Source organism: Epinephelus fuscoguttatus, linkage group LG5 (assembly GCF_011397635.1).
Source record: "Epinephelus fuscoguttatus linkage group LG5, E.fuscoguttatus.final_Chr_v1".
NCBI lineage: Eukaryota > Metazoa > Chordata > Actinopteri > Perciformes > Serranidae > Epinephelus > Epinephelus fuscoguttatus.
The window spans coordinates 12,182,387-12,205,603 of NC_064756.1; the positions used below are offsets into that span (position 1 = coordinate 12,182,387).

The 23,217-nt window shown below is 40.2% G+C and overlaps 1 protein-coding gene across 7 annotated transcripts in view; it reads left to right on the top strand.

Moving 5' to 3' along the window:
- Positions 1-23,217, top strand: part of gramd1bb (GRAM domain containing 1Bb) — a 162,087-nt gene that overhangs the window by 39,310 nt on the left and 99,560 nt on the right. Inside the window, exon 1 of one of the 7 annotated variants that reach the window (XM_049575607.1) lies at positions 16,267-16,431. The exons of the other annotated variants lie outside the window; for them this stretch is intronic. Within the exon in view, the coding sequence (XP_049431564.1) occupies positions 16,337-16,431 (95 nt within the window). The 5' untranslated portion in view covers positions 16,267-16,336. Of the gene's footprint in view, positions 1-16,266; positions 16,432-23,217 lie in introns of those variants that run through there. 7 annotated transcript variants of the gene reach the window in all.

Genomic DNA, 23,217 nt, shown 5'->3' on the forward strand with positions numbered 1-23,217 from the left:
AGAATAAATTAGAAAATTCTAAATCAATTAAAGTCTCATTTATCCAGTCGTATACTTAGTACTTCCCAAACAGACAGTTCTGTCAGACAGGGAACTCAACTAAACTCTCATGCTCTCTTCAAGGTCAGACTATTAACAAAAAAATAATAATACTCAGTGTTGGGCTTGTTACTCTAAAAATGTAATATTACTCTTTACTTGTTGCTCTTTTCAAAAGCATTAATATTACTTTACTTATTACCTCCTTATAAATTGGTAATTGCACATCTCCCCACAATTCAGATGTGTGCCTCTGTGTGAATGTCAGAGTAATCGCCGGGAAGTGTAGCTAAAGCTAGAGAGCTTCTTTTTTACCTACTTCAGGTGCCTATGACCGGTCTGAAAGATGGAGAGTCACTCGTGGTGCAATATTTTATCCCACAAGCTTCATCACTTCTTTGTAACTGCAGCTGTCCACGGGTAAACTCCAGTTTTTTTGTGTGTAGGGCTACAGCAGACCTCAGCAGCTGAGGAGGGCTCACCTTTGGTGGGATGTATTTCCTGGATGTTGTTGTGTTGTCGGTCGTAGCAGACGAGGTGTTTTTAGATCGAAGGTTTGAGGATGTTATTTTCGCAGTGGAAAGAGTTTTAGTCCCAATACCTGCGGCGATAATGTTCTTGTCATCTTTCCTCCCGACAAAAATTACCGGCTAAAATGAGTCCACTGATGTGATGTTGTGTTTCAAGTCAGTAGTGATGTGATAACAAAAGTAATGTTGCAATGAGTTGTTTGCTTTTGGAGTAATAATAATGAGGATAAAAATAATAATAATGATAACGCATTTTACTGATAGGCGCCTTTCAGAGCACTGAAGAACACCTTACACGACACAATAAAAACCAGGCAGCAATGTTTCCATAGATCATAAAATCAAAGAATTCCATAATATGAAATAAAAGTTAATCAAATGACTAGACAAAAATTGTAATTGTCACCATTAAACCAGACCAAATATGCCATTTAAAAAGGTGTGTTTTCAGACGGGATTTGAAGGGAGTCAATATTGTGAATAGATATGAAGGAGTTCAGACAGGTAGAAATGGGCTTGATTATGAAGGGCCTTAAAGGTGAGAAGCAGAATCTTAAAATCGATGCAGTATTGAACAGGAAGCCAGTGAAGCTGCAGGAGAACAGGAGTGATATGATCCATGGGGGTTCTGGTGATTATACTGGACCAACTGGAGTTTATTAAGACACCTGAGAGGTAGACCAAAGAGGACAGAATTGCTAACTGTTGTATTATTACTAAAATTTTATCAGCAATTAATTACACTACTCTTTATCAGAAAAAGTATTAATGTTACTGTAATGTGTTACTGCCCAACAATGATAATACCTTATGCGGGAGCTGCTGGTCTACCACCGCCTCAGTTGGTACTTTATGTTATTGTGTGACTTTGGTGAATTGGTACCTACCCTTTAAAAAATAGCATAGTCACATAGTAACACAAACAAACTCAAGTGATTGAGGCAGTTGTAGTAGTGATGGGCAGAGCAGTTCATTAGATGATACCGAATCACTCGAATCAGTTTATTAAAAAGATTCATTCAATCGGCAGTTCCACTTCAGGCCTGCACATCGATACATCGATCCACATCGCTACATCAATTCATTGATTAACGATTCGATTACATCAACACAAAATGAAAACATCGATCCATATCGTCATCTTAAAGATACACCTTTATTTTGAAATTCATATAGCACGTCTGTGTCACCATTTCTGGGCAAGCGCGCCTCCACTCAAACAACAAACAGAGCTCAGAAATAAAATGGTCAAATCATATGATATCACGTCATATCGATCACAGACTGCTGAATCATATCGAATCAAAATCGTATCGTGACAGACTTTGTGAAATCGGCAAACATCGTCTTGTCATCCACACAAATCAATATAATATCGTATCGTGATGAAGCTGGTGATTTACACCCTTTGCCTGCACGCTCGCTGCTGAGCTCAACTGAACAGAGAAATGAACAAAACAGTTCTGGAAGTGATTCAGTTCAGTACGTTCACTCAACAGATTCGTTCTTTTGAACGATTCATTTGTGAATGACGCAACACTAAGTTGTAGACCAGCAGCTGTGATTAGCAAGTCAAAATGATTGTTTTTGTCAATGGATCGTGAGGACAGAATAGTTAAGTTTCACCTTTAGTTCAGTTCCCTGTTGAAAAAAGCTGCCTGTTTGGAAATTCTGAGCATACGCCTGGATAAATGAGACTTGAATTATACTGCAGGAGTTGTGTGAGAGTTTGTAAATGGATGTGTTCATATAATTTTGCTGTTGTTAAACACAGCTTCCCGTGACTTTAAGTCATCAAGAATTTTCTTTGGTCACCAGAGGCATGCGAGAAAAACATTTTCTTAACAAATTTAACATAACACAGGGTGCGTTGGTATTATACAAATGGTGATTTGTGGGCTGAAGCAATCCGTAAAGCTAAGAGCGCTGTAAATGACCATCATTAGATGTGTCTAGTGTTTTGTCAGCCACCTACAGTCATTGTAATGAGTCAGCAGTGAGTGTTATGTAAAAATTGTTTTACTTTTTACTGTTAGGAAAAGCTCTGGAGTGTATACGTATTTAAAAAACTCGAGACTCATTATCTGTGCTGAAGTAGCCCCTCTGGGTAACGTACTGTATAGACACTGACTCAGCCTCTAGTCCCCAACAATTACTGAAAATCTTCTTCTCTGATAACAGAAATAGCCCTTGCTTCTGTCTGCCAGCTGACTTTAATTACCCACTGACTCTTTATAGTCCCCCATCTCAGACGCTGTCAGGCTGTTGTCAGTTAGCGCTCTCCCTGTGATTCCTTTCAATTATAATAGTTGGGGTTGATCCCTTTGAGTGAATGTGAAATCTGTGGTAGAACTGCTGCTTAAGTTGTAGATCATTACTTTCTCTGTCAGAAAAATGGGAAAATAATCAAATCATATCAACATCTTGAATGCCTCTGTTAAATAATGGCCATGGACACATTTATATTTAAATATATGCTTGATTTTTTCAAGTGCTGCGTCCTGTTTTTTGTAATGATAATTCTGTTCATTTGTTTTTCTGTAGATCAAAATCTACACACACAATATGTCAAGGTATGCTTGATTCAGGGTGTGTTTAAGTGACTGTTGATCTCACAAAGTGCAAAATACACACAGCCACAGTGGCATATTGAGCAGTTTCACATGTCTCCCGGAGTGTGATTTTCACTCCTGTGACTTCTTCGCAGTTTATCAAAGAATATTTTCAGAGTGTTGCGGCAATGACACAAAGTCCCTGTCTGCACACTGTTTGTCATTCTGCTACCAAAAGAAGCGTTTAACATATTCGCTCAGTGAAAGGGACTGGAGTGTTGTTGCCAACAGCTTTTCAAAAGAAACAGAAATCCCCAAAAGCCAACTATTGAGTTAGTTGGCTGTCAGCTTTGTCCAACAATAAGCAGCAGCGCTCCCTGAGGTGCTTCACTCAACTGCTGTGACCCAACACACCAAGGTATATGGAGCATACTGTAGATCGTAAGCCAACTTATGTTACAGAGACCTGTCACTCTTGGTGTGTAGAGAAGTTTCTTCTGGGAATTAGCCTCGCGTCAAACCAGCTTGACGAACCAATGCTTTCTCACTGAGTAAAAAAACCCAAAGCAAAATGGTATAATTCAGTTTGTTACACAGTGACTCACAGCTTGTTCATCTATAACACTGGCAGGCCATAAAGTCCAAACATCATTTTGTCATAATCTCGGGGATTTATGATCCGCATTGCACCGCGTAGGGGAATGTAACTTTGGAGAGAGAGATGCAGATCAGTCTTTCAGGCAATGCTGCACTCATTTCTTCAGCTGTGTTCTTGTCGCTTGTGTCACCACAACAGGATGTGATGAATTACAGTTTGTCCTTGCTTTGTTTGGATGCTCAATTGACTTTGTTGGGAGCCTCATTAGTAAGACAATTTGCATATGTTTTTGTGTATCCTCTCTGTATGTAGTCTGGCAGTTATCTTATTGCTTCAATTGTTCTAAAGACTAGAAATAGATATAGATTACTGTTATTATTTTAAGAAAGTTACAGTTAATGTGCATACTGTGTTTCTGCCAAAACAAACCATCTTAGTGCCACACATCACTCCCTCATTTAAAACCAAGACTACGTCAAAAACAGCATGAAGACAAGTATTAATGTCAGTGCTCTGGGCACATCTGAAATTTCTTTTTTTCTACATTATTTCAATTATTTTTTGTGGAAAGAAAAAAAGCAGACAAAACCAAGGATAACGGGCAGAGACATCATAAGTGAAGGTGAAATGTTTAACATCTTGTGAAACACTAACTGAGAAGAAGCAAGGTTACATTGATCACAAAGGTCCTTGTGATCCTTGACTTTGATTCCCGGAAATCCAGGGTATTATAAGGAGGAAGAAAACTTCCATTTATTCATGAGCTATAGTCCATCCTGTATGTCTTCATATTGAGGGGATAAAACAAAATTCACCAAAGAACATAAACATTTTACTATATAATGACGAAAACTCTGTCTGTGTGTCTGTTCCACATTTTTCTCCTCACTGACTTGGTCAATCCATGTGAAATTTGGCACAGTGGTAGAGGGTCATGGGAGGATGTGAATGAAGCAATATTACATCAATTGGCCAAAGGGGGGCGCTATAGCAACCAATTGAAATTGCAAACTTTGAATGGGAATATCTCATGCCCCATATGTCGTAGAGACATGAAACTTTGCACAGAGATGCCTCTCCTCATGAGGAACAAATTTGCATCAAGAGCCCATAACTTCCGGTTATATAGATTTTCCGCCATTTTGAATTTTTTGAAAAACACTTAAAATCGATCTCTTCCTAGGAAGTTTGAGCGATCTGCATGAAACTGGGTGAACATAATCTAGGGACCAATATCTAAAGTTCCCTCTTGGCAAAAGTTGGAAAACTTACTAAAACTGAGCTTCTATAAGGCAATGAATATTGTGGAGGGCGTGGCTCATCACATAAAGGTGTATAACATCTCAAGGGTTTCACCCATCACCACGCAACTTTGTAGGCATATGACCACACATAATCTGAGGGGACCCCTCCATTATTGACCCCATCAAACAAAATGGGGGCGCTAGAGAGCTAATTTTTTATCTAGGCCTAACCGCCATATCGATTTTTACTAAACTTGGTAGATAAGTAGAACAGGACGCCTCAAGGTGACTGGAGAAATTTAACTCTAATTGGCAACTGGGTGGCGCTATAACAACAGAAAAATGCTTAAAAATGGCTAAAATGCGACCAATTGCTGTGGCTCCCCCTGTGGCTGAATGTTTTTTTGTTTTTTCTAATTTTTGGTATGACTTAGTCATGGTATGGTATGCTGTACATAATCACGGAAACTGTCAGACATTCTACCAGTGCGCCCCACTTTTAAGTCAATACAACATATAAACACTTTAACTATCTGCCTTTCAACGTGCTACCTCAACTACTAATGTACAGTTTTAGCCCACTAACTATCCCACTGTTGGCAATGGTACTACTGTACTTTCAATAAAGCAATCGTGCTATGAAATTCACAAAAACTCTGTCTGAATACATTGCTCTTCTTAATGGGTTCAGTTGACTATTTAATCTGCAATTTCCTATGACCTGTATCCCAAACACACACCATGTGAAACTGTACGTGGGCAACTGTGCACTCAGTGGGTGTGGACTAGTTTAAATGAAAGATCACTTTCCAATATTTTTCACATTTTTTAGAGACATGTCTCAGAGAAAAACTCAGATGTTCCATAACATAAGTTTCCTTAAAGGAGCTATATGTAAGAAATCTAAAGCAAATAGTCATAAAATCATCCTAATATGTCACAGAGACTAAGGAATAATGTTCATATAACATGCTGATCTCACCAACAACAATAGTACAGCCAGAATATTTGCATTAAAAAAAAAAAAAATTTACGGTCTGCAAATCATGTTTATGTTTTGAATTTGTGGGCGGACACGACTCGCGGCAGTATTTTGAATTTGAGTGCAGTAACCGTTTTGGCCACATTCTTACATACAGCGCCTTTAACCATCTCTATCTATTCAGTGGGTGTTGGACACTCTTAACTTCACCATTTGGTTATTGTTTTTTTACAACCTGTAAGTAGAATCTGTAATATATATATCTGTCCTGCTTTGTTCCCCCATGCATATTTCCAAAATACATTACACCACATCTGAAATTTAAATTTTGCTCAGACCTATACTAATAATTATGTCTGGCCCCATGCAGCCAAGTGGCAATACCAACAATAAACTAACTTGATAACCAAAAAATGTGAAAATATCCACTGTACTTGATGCCTCATCATAAAATACGCAATTGATGCATCACTTATTTAAATTAAAGTTGCCCCCCTCCTCTTCCTGCTGCCTCTGCCGAGATGGCTGCATTTGTTCTGGAGATTTTTGTTTGCAATCTCAAATTTAGCTGCAGCTATGAGTGTTATTACAGCAAGCTAGAGAGCTGGTCATATGTTACCTGAAAGGCCAATTTAGCCATTTTTACATGTTTGACAACCAAGTTATTAATCTGAGTACACTGTATTTGCACCATCTGCTAAATAATATACTGCTTAAATGTGTTTTACATGGTCATATTTAAACCAGGGGTGTCAAACAAACGGCCCAGGGGCCAGAACCAGCCTGCCAAAGGGTCCAGCCTGGCCCACTGGATGACCTTGCACACCTGATAGTGGGGTAAGAGGTGCCAGGTTTCACCCTGACCAGAATACAGTTCTTTTCTTTCAATTTAGTCTGGTGCGCTGTTGTTAGGAATACTACACAGGAATGGAAATGTATAGAAAAATGCACATGTAGTGACAGGGAGTAGTCGACTGACTGAATGAGAAAGTGAGAAATGTTGTTGAAATTGCATCTATTTTTCACAGGCTATTTGTCGTGTTTTATAAATGGATTAGCATTTTTAAAATGTACTTCTTTAAACAATAAAAAAGGAAAAAATGTAAAATGTATGTAATGGAAATTACAATTATTTATATGAAATTATGCAGTGGTTTCACTGGTCCGGTCCAACTGCATTCAAATTGGATTGTACGTGGCCCATGAACTAAAATGGGTTTGACACCCCTGGTTTAAAGGTTATTAAATACTTAATCATCAGGACCCTGCTGTCTCTGAGTAGACATTTAAGCGCAATATTTTATCAATATTTTATCAATATTTTATCAATATTGCGCCCCCCCTTACAGCTCATACACCTACTGCCTGTCTGTCTGTCTCTAAACAAGTTTCCATAAAGCTTATTAGACAGATGTGGTCAAGAATTTTTTTTTTTTCCAGTAGTGTAAGTCTGGGATTTATTCCAGTAGATGATCAACATGTTAAAGTATAACTTGATAAACACACAGAGAAAGACATTTAATTCCTAAGGCAACATGTGCAGGGTCAGAAATCCATACAGTATGGACACTAGTAACATCTAATGGTAACCAGTTGGAACTGCAGCATCAGCGATCAAGTCTGTGCTGTACGCAGTCTAAATGTGCCAAAAACATGTTATGTGGATCTTAAGAGACCCTTTGTACAGATACAGATACTTTTTAGTGCCTTTCAGGCCTTTTCAAGGTGTATCTTGCTATTAGCTTTGATGAATATTTTTAATAAGATGTCCGCATTATGAGAGAGGAAAGTTCTCGGCTTAAAGAGAAAAAAAAGTATAAAAGTTTCCCTCTCATTACAGATAAAATTAAATTGGCGTCATCTCTTATTTTTGACTCTTCAAACTTCACACATTAACGATAAATTGCCCACTGATATTTAAAGACTGCCACATTAGAGAGGCTCTCAGGTTCAGCTGATAAAGAGGCTTTGTGATTTTATTCAGACAGACTGGGGGTGATAAAGCATTAAGCCTATAAACCACATAGCTGCTAATGATTTCTTCACTGCAGCATCATATTGGTGATAATTATGCATATTTGGTCATGTGTTTTATATGCAGGGTGATACAAAGCCTACTTTAACACTTTGGAGGATGAAATCAACCTTATTAACGAAGTAAAAGTCAACCTTTTTCTCCTGATATAGTCTGTGTGAAAGAAAATAAAACCCGCAGTCTGTTTTTTTTTTTTTTTTTTTTACTGCAGTTGTACTCGTTTAAACTCTGAAAGCAAGAAGAATGTATTAACAATACATGCAGCAACACCAGTAAGGAAACTTTATAAACTGGATTTAAATATAGCAAAGACTGTTCATCCTCCTATTGTTACCACGGAAACCAAGCATACCGCCTCAACCCCACGCCTGCTCTGTATATTTATTACCTCATATCTAGTACACAAAATGTATGTGAAAGAGTCTTTTCATGAATCAGTGCGGGGACGAGGGGGAGTTGATAATAACAACCACAGATTCCTCTCCCTCCATTCTTCTGGAGCTGCCAGATAGGCGGCTGAAGATGAATGTGATGTAGGAGCACGCTGCAATTACTTTACCAAGACTGGTGCAAAGCCTGCAGACTCTGTGACATCTGCCACTGTTCGTCTCGCTCATTGTCCTTCTTCCATCTCTCCGTTTTTCTTTTATCCACCCTTTTCTCCATGTTTCTCCCTTTAATTCTTTCCTTCAACAGTCAGGTATTAAATTGTACAGTGCAGCAGGCTGTGCAGTAAAGTTATATATGCAGCACTTTAGTGAGGTACAGTACATGTAGATAGCCTTGCTTGTCTACCTTATCGCTCACTGTTGTTGCCAGTGCTGTCAGTGCAAGACAGCTTGAACCTCAAGACTGTTTCAGGTGATGGGTCAGTAATAGGGTGAGCCTGACAGCGCTAAAAATACCTCAGAAATTGGGTTATGAACCTGAGGCCAGTTCAGGTTTTGAACAGGTATAGTGACATTGTTTATTTTCTCCGGTTTCTCATTGGGTGGCAGCATGGACTAGATGTTCACAAGACTGGCCCTTACCCTGGGGAGCCAAGGTTAAAACTCCATGCTGTGTGTCACGTATGTAATCAGCAAAGATAAGCATGAGACATTATTGAAAATGCCATCTCTAGCATGACAGCTTGATGACTTGTGGCCACCCCCAGCAATGCTAATGGGTCATTTTATAGTAGCTGAGATGAAAAGGGAATTGTGTAGGAACAAAATGTGTCCAGCTAATGAGTGAACATTTGCACAGGCTTACTTTGTCCTGAGCTGCCCCCCTTCTCCACAAAACACCATCTTCTCTGTGGCATCACAGCTATTTATGTGGCCATTGTTGTAGCAGATCTATGTGCGTGTGTGTAAGTGTATTTCAGTCCACGTGTGCACAATCAGATTTATAAATGTCTAAAAAAAATCTTTAAACGCATACAGAGGTTTGTGAATGTGCACATGTATCTGCAAATGTGTATTCTGAATCTGTGTGTGTGTGGGTGTAATCAGATTTGTAAATGCGTTAAAAAAAATATACAAATCTATTTTAAGATTTGCAAATGACTTGAAATTTGAAAGTATGTAGACAAATCTGCACGTACATAGATCTGTAAATGTGTAGATAAAACTGTAAATGAGTATATAAATCTGTAATTGACTTTTTGCTAATCCCTGCCCCTTTGTGATGGTCTGACAAGCTGTCAGAGTAAGCATAGACTCACAAGTCAGTCTTTAGACGCTTTGCTTAACTAAAGACTGATGACTTTCTCCCTGATTTTGTGTTTAGATGGGTGGATACAATTTCAGAGTTTAAAAAAAACCCCTATGTTGCAGAACCAATAAGAAATCTGCAGGGTGGTCCTTCGGTGGCTCGCTGAACTCTTGTGCTTGTAAACATAGTCCCATTAGAAACACGTGTAGCGGTACAAAATGGCTCAGTCACGCTCGCAGAAAACGCTGTCAAAGTTAGTGGATGTTTGTCGCAATTGCGGCGACACATTCTCTCAATCACGATGTCTAGAAAGCATCAGTGGCTGCAGCTGACAGGGACAGCTAACAGCAGCAAAGCTAACATCAGGACGTCATCTGTTAAAAGCCTTCCATTGTCGGATACGACATGAAACTACTCCAGTTAGCTCAATCACGTTGTAACTAAGGTATCCGCTGGAAAAAATATTTTCTTCACGGATGAGCACACGTTTGATAAAACGGAGTTTAATCTCTCGGCATCCATTTTCAAGCTCTCTGTGTGTTTGTTTCCTTGCGGACGAGAAAGGGGGGAGGGCACATTTCCGAGAAGGCGTGTCCTTTTCAAAAATGCAAGAGGCGTTGCTTTGTTGCCGGCCATTTTCGCTGGTGTGTTAAACACACTTTAGAAAGGAGTGTCCCCAGACTATCAGAAAGGTGGAGATCTATGATTGTCTGGTGGCGAGACTAGAGTAAGCATGGAGCCCACACTGTAACTAACTGCACTCCCTGAAGAAATATTATCATATTTTTGGAAAAATGAAAGAGTGATTCCAGAGAGAAGCAGACAGAGGGGTCTCCAGTCTGTGTTTGAAGGATATATCCAGGATGTCAAACTGACTCAGCAGCAACAACAGGTTAGAAAGACAAAGATAGTTAGAAGCTAAAGCCCAACTATAGGCTACAGATCACAGTGTAAAAGTGAACCACCACATCACTGCTGATCAACACACAAGACAATGAATATAAAGGGAAACTTTGCTGATATTGATCCAGCTGTGTGGCATCGCAGTGTGTGCAGATGAACGCTGTTTGGCTTCACCCCCCGTGCTGCTGCCAGCACCTGGACCTCCACCGCCGAACGGGCAGGGATCTCCAGGGGAAGTCAAACAATATTCACCTGGTTGAATATCAGCAAAGTTTCCCTGCTTCCCTTCACTGGTTCCTGTACAGCAGGGTCAGTCTTTGTTCCACTGTTATAATCATTAAAAAGCAAAAGCAGCATGTGTATACATTCAGTAGGCTATATCTTCAGTAGCTAGCTAGCTAACCCTACACTTTTCAGGGATTGATTTTGGTTTTGGAACAGGGAAGAAACGTATATCTTTTTCCAACCTCTCCAGGTAACGAGTATCATTAATACACGACGTGCCCCAGACACAACATTTAGCTCCAAATCCACAAAACCAGCCTGAAAATGAAGTAAATCTGAGACAACTGCATTAGAGTCAATGGAGCACTCATGGAGCATTCATTCATTCACTACATACTATTTGATATATACCCAATTGGTTTTTTTCCTAAATTGAGCAGTAAATTGAGATTTAGCACATTTGTAAACAATCACCATCATTTTACGTCATCACTGACGAGCGTGTAGAGTCAAACAAGGGTAAACGTGTCGATAAAAGTTGACACATTGCATTCAGGGACAGGGGTTGAAAGTAGTACACATACCATGCACATTACTTTTTCATTACATTAGAGGAGCTCTTGTTGGTACTGAATGGTGGACATGTCACTCTCAGAATTCAGACAAATAAAAAGGCACAGGGTAAATAAAGTGCACTTTATAGTAGATATGGAGTGATTTCAGACACAGCTGTTGTCTTATATTGTTCAGTGTCACTCTTATCATGACACTGCAGCTGTTCTGTGCTCGTGGGCTAATGGATAACTGATATGTGATTTTACGAGTATGCAAGCTGCCCAGTTTGCAGTAATGTGGAGTCTATGGATGGCAGAGTGGTTACAGAGAGTGTGTCATGGATTACTCTCACTGACTGCACATTACAACAGCAGCAACCTACAGTGATTTCCTATTCGTCGGAGCACTGACTCACTGTAACAGAACCCTGTCACAGAGTCATTGGAGTCTTATCAAACAGTTGCTATTTCAGGCAGAGTACCCAATTTAAAGAAATGAACAGTGTATCACAGAAGAACACATTTAGACTCTGGCACAGAAACATTGAAGCTGTAGTGGTGATTTAGGAGGAGACAATTGGCTTTATATCCAGATGAAAAAATAGCCTCTAAATTTATTGTTTCTCTAAGTACGTCATACTGTATCAGGAAGTCAGAAGTCAAAAGTTTGGTTGCCGTGTTTTGTACTACTTGTAAACAGGAGAGAGATGACTGATTAATTCCAGTGTAAAGAGAGTTGCAGTAGTCCAAGCGAGTGGAAATGAAAGCATGGATGACTTTTTCTAGGTCAGTGAAACTGAGGAATGGTTTGATTTTTGCGATGGTGCGAAGTTGGATAAAACTGGCTTTGACTACTGAGTTGACCTGTTTGAGTGCAGGATCGAAAATGACACCAAGGTTTTTGATGTGAGGTTTGATAAGAGTGGACAGGTTGCCAAGACTGTTGGATATCCGGTTGATGTTATCAGAGGGGCCAAAGAGAATGATTTCAGATTTAGCTTCATTTAGTTGAAGGAAGTTTACTGCCATCCAGGACTTTATTTCATTGATGCAGTTGAAGATATTGGTAAGTTTGGATTGCTCGTTTGGTTTGAGGGGAAGATAGAGCCGGGTGTCATCAGCATAGCAGTGGAAAGAGATGTTATATTTTTTAATGATCTGACCAATTCCCTGATATCTATAGGGGGTGTGTTCCATAGCTTTGGGGCATTACTGTCAAAGGCTGCATCCCTGATCTTCTTCCGACTGTTGCTGAGAACTTTCAATAGACCTGCAGCAGATGATCACAGTGTTCTTGGAGGCAGATAGTAGCTTGGTCCTAGCCTATTTAGGGCTTTGTATACAAGGAGGAGGAGCTTAAAATCAATTCTGAATGTAACAGGAAGTCAGGTCAGAGCAGCTCAGACTGACCTGATGTGCTCTCTCCAATTGGTTCTGGTTAATAGCCGAGCTGCGGAGTTTTGAATGAGCTGAAGTCTCTCTGTGTTTTTTGGGAGGCCAGTAAAAAGTGCGTTACAGTAGTCTAGTCGGCTCGAGGTGAAGGCATGGATCAATTTCTCGGCACTTTTTCCATTATGAAATGGTCGTACATAAGCTCTATTTCTGAGGTGGAAAAATTATGCATTCGTCGCCTTGTTAATGTGGGACTTGAAGCTCAGATCAGAATCAAGGATCACACCAAGACTTGTAACTTCAGATTTAACCCAGGGAGTTAGATTCCCCAGATTATTAAGCAGCATTTCGCTTTTTGTTTCAGGGACAACAAGCAGGATTTGTCTTCATTTAACTTCCCTCATCCAATTATTTATTGCCCAAAGAGAGGTAGCAATAGAGTTTATGGCTGCGGCATTGTTTGGTTGGTTTGGCTGTCGATGATTCTGCATCTTAAAGTTAAGTATTTGATTCTTTTGGTTTTTGATATCAAAGGTGAAAATCTCAACTGTCCCAGTGAAGCAATGTGTCCTCATTTCTGTTCATTCAAAACTGTTTTGCATAAATTGTAAATAAAATGCGATGTGCTCTACATGACTGTTAAGTAAGTTTTCCCATGTGTCCTATAGTTTGGGGAGATCAGTGTGCTGCACAGTTGTTTGATGCATGGACAGATCTTTGAAGTAACAGGGAGAGAAGATTTCAAGGACAAAGCATGATTCAGAAAGAACGCTATTAACCCATTTGTGTAGCCGCAGGAGAGCAGAGCAATGGGAGTCAATCAGAAGCCATGTTTTTGATGAGATAGTGTTTAAATTAATGCCAGAGGGGAATTGCGTAGTTCTTCTGTATGGCAAAATAATGCATTAATGGAAGTCCCAGGCCATTTACAGTTTGATTAAAATCCCTGTTCAGCAAAACCACCTGTGAGATCAAAATGTATCTGAAAAGATAACTGACAGATTTAAGCCCTTGAGGCTGTTGTCCGTGTTCCCAGAAGCTTTATTACTCTAGTAAGAAGTCTTTTTGTGGCAGTGACTGGTGTTGATGTAATCAGATAATAATTGCAGATCTGTCTCTGTCTCATCTGTTGGACTGTCTGCCTCTCTTCTCCCTCTCTTTCTTTCTATCACTTTCCCGTCAATAGAGACATTGTCCGAGACATTCGCAGAATCCCAGAGCTGAGTTGTTTCTGCCAGACAAGGGGCTTTTGCATGCTCCTTGCACAAGGCCCCAGAAAAAAGTCACACTCTGAGAGGGAGGGGTGGAAGTACACAAACACACACAGTCTAATCACACACCGATAGACAGACTGTCCACATTGTTTGTCTGTAACCTTTAACCCTTTGTTCCCAAAGAGGCGGAAAAGGTTAGGCTTCGTGATCTGTGACATAACAAGTCACTGCAGACTGTAATCTTCCCTTTTGGTGCCATCTTTCAGAACTGGTGGGTCACTAGTAAAGGTCAGTTTGACTGCACAGAGGCGGATCAAATAAGATTTGGATCTATCTGTTGGCTGTAGTGCCTCTTGTAGTGTCACACAGAACTTAAAAAGGACATGTGGACATGCACAGGTACAGGAAACATCCAGTCTGGATACTGCAGGTTACAGAAATCCTGCCAAACATGTTGTCACTGACTTTTGATGTGCAACAGGATCAAAGCATCGACATGGTCTACATCACAACACAAACACACAACACATCTCTGCAGCCACTGTATACAGACACTACAGCATACACTACTTATAGTACTTTACTGTATGAATAAGTGTCTAAGTCTTTTTAGAAGCACCCCTCTTAGAAGATTTCATGTTTTATTGTTTTATAACATCATCTTTTCACAGAATTGCCTGGGGTGTTCCTTTGTCTTCATGGTGGAGCTTTTGCACCAACACTAACTCACCTAAAGTTGTGCCTTCCAGACACTTGTACTATAATCTGACTACACACACGAGGTGATCTCCATTGAGCTAATCATGTGACTTCTAACAGTTGGCTGCAGCAATGATGATTGATATGTGTGACTAATAATGCAAACATGCTCTTTGTAATTCATATTTGCAATTAATTCAGATCCCTTTGAAGAGATTGCTTTACACCTCGACATGAAAGAGTTGTTTTTGATTGATCAGTGCCAAAAGGCCACTTTAAATTGCCTTTGATTCAGTGCTGGAAAACAATGAAACAAAAACTTCCATGCTTTTTACAGGCACCCTTAATTCAGCAAATATCAGGCCAGTCCAAGCCACTAAAGCAGTAATACTGCACATTAACTAGGTGCTGGGGATAAAATTGATACAGGATAGTATCTCGATATTTGTGTGTGGCAATACTGTATCGTCACACAGTGCCAAGTATTTATTTTTTTTTTTTTTTAGGTATCAAGGTATTAAATCCCAGTATATCACAGTATATTTTATTGCAATACTCAGCATATCACAACATATTTAAAATCTCAATATTACTGTATTGTGACTTAAGTATTGTGATAATATCATATTGCGGATCTTCTGGTGATTTCCACCCTGAACAGTGACAAAAATGTTGTGTTAAAAAGACTAATTACAGTAAATCAGAGAGCTCCAAATGCTATAGTAATTTTAGACGTGTGTAGACTGCACATATCTGCTTCTCTCCAGGTTGAGATATGTGTTGATTGAATGACAGAAATATCTGGTAAAAGGTTTTTAGCGCATTCCTTGCAGTGCTTTGTTTCTAGTGAATGACTCAGAGTGTGGAGGATCCTCTAAATAGATATTTAATAGGGCACAAAATCTACTTCATACTCAGATATTGCACTTTGTTAAAAGGCATTAATCAAAACATATATCAAGGGTGGACATCAAAATGCAGACAAAAAAAGCAGGTCTGTGTGTGGTGTGGCTGGGTGATGTTGCCATATCTTAGCAGTGTGCAGGTACAATCTGCAAGCTGATTTGCAAGTGCTAATCAATCAAACATTATAGCAATAATAGGTAAGTTGACTGCAGTTAATTAACCACAAATTCACTCTGTGACCAACAATGGTGCTCACAGGTGTATTCAACTGATATTAATATCTTTATTATGTTATATGTAGCCCTGGTGAAGTCTGGGTAAAGTTTAGATCATTTATCACTGCATGTGTAATTTATGTATGTTGTAGTAGCTTTCATTTCTTGCATATTAATACAGTATACTGTACAGCTGTACTTGTGTAGCCTATAATGGATAGAAATAATATATTAGGAAATGGGTGAGTTGGTCCCCGTCAGTGTTGACACATGACTACAGCCTTGCTTTACAAATAATAACATTATAATCATGGGACTTAAACACCAGGTAGATTCTGGCAGCACTCAGGCCACTAACAGGTTAAAAGGAGGGAGGTCATTAGTGGTGTTTGGCCAGACACTGATAGGTCACCGCTCAGTGGTGTGCTCTCTCCGCGGCTCTCATCCGTAATGTAACGGGCTGCCGGTCTCCGCCTCCGAGATGCACTGATTTGAGTTTGCCAAACAAAGCAGCAGACTTCAACAGGATTTATTTAACCGGTCAGCATGGATGAGGACCGTGTGTGAAGTTCTCCTCTGGGTGCTGGCGGTGTGTGAGTCTGGTGGACGGACAAGTTTGTGGAAGTTGACGAGGTCGCACCGAAGGTAAAAAAAAAAAAAAAACCAAAAAAACAAATACGCACCTCAGACGCAGATAAAACATCTCAGACTTTTATAGTTTTATTTCCTGAGGTTTATTACCTTGTTGGCAGTAGTTGCTTTGTCGATAAATGATTTGCGTTGTCAACCTGAAACGACTCCAGTTTAGTCGGTAAAGGAAGCAGTTTAGTAATTACTGAGAGCGCGACGCAGATTGACCAACTAACCGGTATGTCCACATTGATTAACATTGATTAAATAGAAGGGTGTTGAGTAGCTACACAATGTATTGATTTCCTGACCGCAAATACTAAAGATATCCCAAAACTGAGACCCTCCTGCTGAGTGTGTTGGCTGTGGTGCACTTGCTGTGTCTGTCCAGTTCCTGCAGCCACTCTGAGACAGAGGCTGCTGTGTGTGCATCACCTTTAAATAACTTTATCAAATGTAAAAATATTCATATCTATCTAAGATGGCTGTTCAAACATGCACATGCTGTGTTTGCACCTGCTCTGTGAACCAGGAGTTCTTTTTAACTTGTATCTTAATAGTGAAGGAAGCGTTGTGAGCGTCAGCAACAGTGTTGGGAGTTCGATCCCCACTTCCCCCTGTCTACATGGCAACACATTGAAGTTTGAGTTAGTGGTCAATATTTATGGCAGTTACTTTTATTTATTATTATGTTGTTTAATGTGTAGTTATGGGCATTTGTATAGGCCACTTTTGTTTTATTCAACTCAGCTGTTTAACAGGTGGAATTGTGAAATGTAACTTTACATCATAAGGAGGAAAAAATAGGGAGTGCTGCACTGGGTTAAGGCTCTGTGTAGTATGTTGTAAAGAAATCAAGTTCTCTTAAAGGATGGGGGAAAAGTCACTTAAAGATAAAACACAAGGACTGGCCAGCTGACTCACTGTATAAGTCCATAGTACAGGCAGGCTGTCCAAAAATGCATCCGAGGCACTCTGACTGTAGTTAAAAATCCTCGCACTCTTGTTTTCTGCTCGTTCCAGCACGACCAACACTGTGTACAGTGCAGCAATTTGAGTCTGTGTTTCTTGGTCGGGGTAGCTTACAGAGTGTGGAATGAGACAACAGTCAGAAACTCAAAGCAATACTCACACTAGAATTTCCACAGTGCTTGTAGTTTATTACCAACATACACGTCCACGTTACCAAGCTTGGTTGTATGGCTACTATCGTATCATGCATGGACAAAATAGAGGCTGTGTGTCACCACGTCACACTTAGGTTAAGAGGCCTAGATACAAGAGATGCAATGTCATGACAGTGCCTCATGTTGTTTAGTTAGCTGGCCTTCGCTGTCACTACGAACAGAAGCCTGTTGCTCAGTTCTGTTTTGTTATGCCTCTGAAATTCAGTGTGATGTTTGGTTACACATGGCCTCTATTTTATCCACCTATATGGTAATAGCTGTATGACCAGGCTTGGTAATGTTGATGTGTATATTAGTAATAAACTATGAGCACTCTGGAAATTGAAGTACGAGTGTTGCTGTGAGTTTCTGTCAGTCTCCATCCACACTCTCCAAGCTACCTCAACCAAGCAACACAGGCTCAAACTCTTGCACTGCACATGCTGGAAAGGGCAAAAATGATGCAAGTAACCCACCCATTAAACAATTATCCTGCTTGATCAAAGTTTTAACCTTGACACTGGTTGCAATAGTCACTTACCAGTACTGTGGACCATAAAAATTTGGAACAAAAATTGTAGGTGAAAGTTCTGTAGCGCTTTGTGGAAGTGTACCAATATCCATTAAGCATTTTGTCAGAATGTTTTACAGTTTGGGTCCTAAACAAGCACAGATTGTTTCATTTGTTCCTGCCTCTGGCCATATCTCCTGTGTACATCGCCTTCTTGTTTGTAGTGAGTGCAGGTTTGCTCTTGTGAAGGTCAGGACGAAGTAGACACACACAGTTCCCTGAGCCAAGAATGAGTTTAGTAAAGGAGTCACAGACTGAAAGGAGTCAGGTCACCATGTATTGACTGTACAGTGAATGTAACACAGAGTGAAAACACAGTGAAACCTCACATTAAAGGATGCTCCCTGTTTTCTCTTGAGTTTTGGTGTCATGCTGTAATTTTTCCTTTTTATAGCATTTTCCTGAGTTTACATGTTGTTGGTAAAGGTTGTCTTTGTGCTTGATTCTAATAATCTTTTGATAATACAAGTACATCCAACATACAATTGCATACTTTACCTTGAGTAAAAGAAGCTGATCTTTCAGTGACATTTAAATAATCTCTGTTTTGCTGTGGATCTTCTGATTCACCCTCTGGAGACGCTGGTAGGAGCTGCTGATTTCTTTTGAAGATAATAGCCTGGAGCAGATTAAAACAGTACTGAAACGCATTCATTGACATTAAAGAGTGATCATCACTGCTAGATATATATATAATATAGGCTATAAGAAAGTAACAAAACAGCACCAAACAAGCTCTGGTTTGTAGCTATCACAACTATTGTGTAATCGTTTTTATTGATCTACCCATCCTGATCGAGTCCCAGATGTCTGCGCGAACATTGTGGTGCTGACTGTACAGTAACAGACTTAGATTCTTGGTTGGATTCACAATGTGACTGCAGTCCAGCTGTTGGAGAGGACATGTCTCTTGTGTTATGCAAATGCAGCACAGCATGTGCTGAGAAAAACTCTTGGGGAGGGTCGGGGGGCTCAAGCAGAAACTGCAGCATAACCCCATGTGTCACATTATTATACTGAGCGTCTGTGGCGACATTCCCGGGGAAAAATCCCAAGCAGCGCACAGTCGTTATAATCTGCTCTCACACACACCAAAACATACATACACACACGCACACACACTATCCATGCTGTGGTAACTCTTTCATCTCACCAGCTGCAGGGCTCATAAAATGAGCTGATAGAAATAAATTCATTAGCCTGGTTTCAAGCTCGAGCATTGCAGTCAACGCTTATCACCAAGGGCGCCGCCAAAGAGAATGAAACGGAGGTCCTCGAGAATGTAATCTAAAGTCAGCGTGCGATGGGGAACAGTTACAGTAGGTGTCACGGCCATTTCTTGCCAGCACAATGACTGCAGCATCTCAGAACACCTGTGAAGTTATAACCTTTGCACATCTTTGTCGTGAAGTAGATCCCAGAAACGCTGCGATGTGTTGCTGCTCTGGAGATGTTGTTACTGTGGAGAGGGCTGTAGCTCACTTTCTGCAAACCATGGATATGTTACATTTGTATATTTCATATGTAGCAGATATGATGAAACTTTACGATTACGTTACATTCTTTGGTTAACATGTGGTTAGGTTTAGGCATATAAAAAAGATCATGTTTTGGCTTTAAGTACCTGGTTTAATTGCCATAAATGCATCTGCAAATGTCCCGAACCCTCATTAAAAAATACCCGCTTTTGTCCCTGCAAACACAGCTGGACTTTTTAAAGAGACCCGGTTTGGTCGCAGACGTGTCTTGAACTCTGGTTGGTCTCTCAAACAGCGGTCTGCTGCTGTCTAAGTTTGTTTTATTGTAAGATGATATGACTTGCTATAATACAGAGAGAAAAATATTTTAGTTTAATGTTGAAGAGGTTGTTAAATATGTGAGGTTACTTTGTTCCTGTATATTTTGACCTCTGCAGATGTTTATATTGGTCCTGTGCGGCTACTGTACATTTGACAAATGAACAGGAAGTGAAGCCTTTATTGTGAAATGTTAGTTTGAGAAAATAAACGAGAACGTTGGAGCAACATGGTTGTTTTACTGTTTGTTCATTGGTGTTGCTACCACGCCGACTCAACACAGTAGTGTCCTGTTGTCATTAAGATATGGGTATTTATAGAAGTGAATTAAGACCAATGCAGACTACACTACACTACAATAGGTGTCACCCTGTTCAGCATCCCCTCCTCCTAATGAGAAACAGCTCATGTACATCTGACCTACATCATATTTATGAAACATATAATTGTAACATATATCTGTGGTTTGCAGGAACATACAATACCAACATTTTATTCTGGTGACTGAGCTGAACAACAACATGCCCTCAACAAGAGCAGTCACTTACACTAACTGCTCATGGCTGTCTCACTCTGTGTCTCTGAATAAGACCACTTTGAATGCCTCTCACAGTCTCGTGTCTCCCAGTTTCGGACAGCCCCTCTTCTCTCAGCTGTTTGTGACTGTCGGGCCTGGGAAAATGCCTCTTAACCCCACAGGAAATGGCAGTTGGTGAACAGGCAGTGCTGTGGCTTGCATCTGTTTTTACCTCAGTAGTACTGTAAATAAAGTGGTTTTGCAGATTGTGTTAGAGGGAGAGAATCTTCAGGGTTTCAGGTTTTCTTTATTGTTTTCACTTTGATTTATTTATCTAGTGGATGTTGTTTTCCATTGTTGATGTTGTCATGTCAATTCTTGCATTGAGTATTGTCCTGTATTTCCAGGCTTTATTATGATGACCCTGACATTGTGCATAATTAACTTCTCATCTCGACCTGCAGCCTGTAATAACTCTCATAGTATTCAGCCAGTGCCAATAAATATGTCTGTTAAAGTCTGTTTAACTGACTGTGCTGTAGGTTATGTGGTGGAGCGTTTTTTTCCTGTTGAACATCCTGTGTGGTCTATACGTGCATTTCCTGCTTACTGATATTTCACAAACAAGTTAACCATTTTAAAGGCTCCTTTTCCATCTTAGTGTTGTCACTGAAAAAGAGAGCATCGTAAAAGCTTGTGGCGGTACTCACTGATTTGTCATTACACCACATTATAGTAAAGAGGCTTTAAAAGGGCCGTTAAGCACCAGTTGGAATACCCGACCAACAGAGGTAAATACATTCATTCATAAAGAAAAAACAGTTTGCCAGCAAACAGTTGAGCTGTGAGGATAAGTTGTGAGCATGGATCTTAAATTGTCACAGTTTCACATCCCTCAGATGGAAGATGATTATTATATCTGCTGGAGCTTCTAAAGCGAAACCACAGCTGATTTTTTTTTCCAGATGTTTTGAATTAATGTTAAAGCTCTGACAACATGGCCTGCTATATCATCTTAAAGTCTAAATAAAGATGTGATTAGGAGCATGTTCCAAATCAAATGACAAAGCTGCAGAGTTTTGGACCACATGTAAAAGATGAGTGCACTGTTGTTAAAAGATGAGTGCACTGTTGGAGCAGCCACATGGAAACCTGCAGCCACATAAACACATCACTCATATTAGCAACAAAAAATGTCAGAGGCAGTATAGCATGACAGATCCAAATAGACCGTCTCGTCACTTCATTAGCCACCATCAATTAATGGCTCGTAATTGTGGTCATAGAACCAGTCAGACACAATTCAGGCAAATCTTGCTGTCAGGTTAAAATGCTTTCTGTGTTTGGTACTTTGAATGCTGAATCTAACAGTTATAGACTTTTATAGTAGATGTAACATTTGGCGATGAGTCCCTTCCACTTGCTCCGGTCCCTGGCGACCCTCCTTGCACCATGCCAGCTGACACCCATCTCGCTTAGGTCTTCCTTAAACGTCTGTCTCCACGTCTTCTTTGGCCTCCCTCTCTTCCTCTCGCTGTCCTCAGGCACCCAGTCCATTGCCACACTCTCTAGTCTCTCTCTGACCATGTCAGACAGTAGCGCCACCCCTGCCTTTTTCTCATCAACTCATCGTTGGTGATGTGGTCTCGCCATGAGATCCTCAAGATGGCATCGTCGGTGGAAGACAACCAACATGTTGGTAATGCTGGCAGTCCTCATCAACATCTTGCAGGCGTGGCTTGCTGTTGGAATGACCACTGACACATACAGGCGTAGCTTGATGGCCGTAGTGATAGCTGAGCGGAGTCGTTGGGGCACTCCTGCAGCTTTGCCGATTCTCTTTCATACGTCTTTCTCCACATCTCCTCTGCTCAAGATGTTACTGCCAAGATACGTGAAGTTCTCAACGTACTTGATGTCATATTCGCCTAGAGTGAGTGGTGGGTGGTTTTGGTCTTCTCGTGGCTGATCCGTAGACCAGCCAACGCAGAGATATGTAAAATAGGCATACTTGTTTATTTCTGTTGTCATTTTCAGCCTCAACTATAACGTTTAAAGATATATAGTTACACATGGTCCTATCTATCTGATGTTTCTGCTGTGCTTATTTTATGAACTGTGTTGCTTTGCTAGCATCTTTAATAAACCAAATTTACCAGCAATGTACCGTGCTGCTGTGGACAGGGGCCGCAGTGAAACATTTAGCCACCTAAAAAGGCCCACTTATAAAATCAATATCAGTGTAAGTGTACACTATATTAAGAATATTTTTAGCACCTTACCATACACACTAGTTGATGGAGACAGTAGTAGATGAGCAACTGCAGTGTTCTGTGAAGTATAATTACTTTTTTATCAGTGGAATCTGGTGGCTTTGAGATAACCGCTTCAGTTCCCCGTCTAAAAGGGCTGTCTGACGCTGAGGTAAAGCTGTCAAGATATTCTCAATATAACATACACTTAAGCTGATAATGGATTTTTAGGAGGGGCCTCTTTTAGGTGGCTAAAAACTAACCAATTGAGGCAGCATTTGCTCAGCATTGTTTCATTCTATGAGCATGATGTGGGGGTTTCTACCTGGAAGTTATTGTAACCTCTCCAAACAAATTAATAACTGTTGTATAGTAATGTACACTCTTACTTTAGTTACTCATTGCATAATAGCAGGTTGTTTTACTGATGTTGTTGGATCCTTCCTTCACCCCTTAATTTGTACTCATTAACGTACTTTGGCTTTTCTTTGTAAAACAT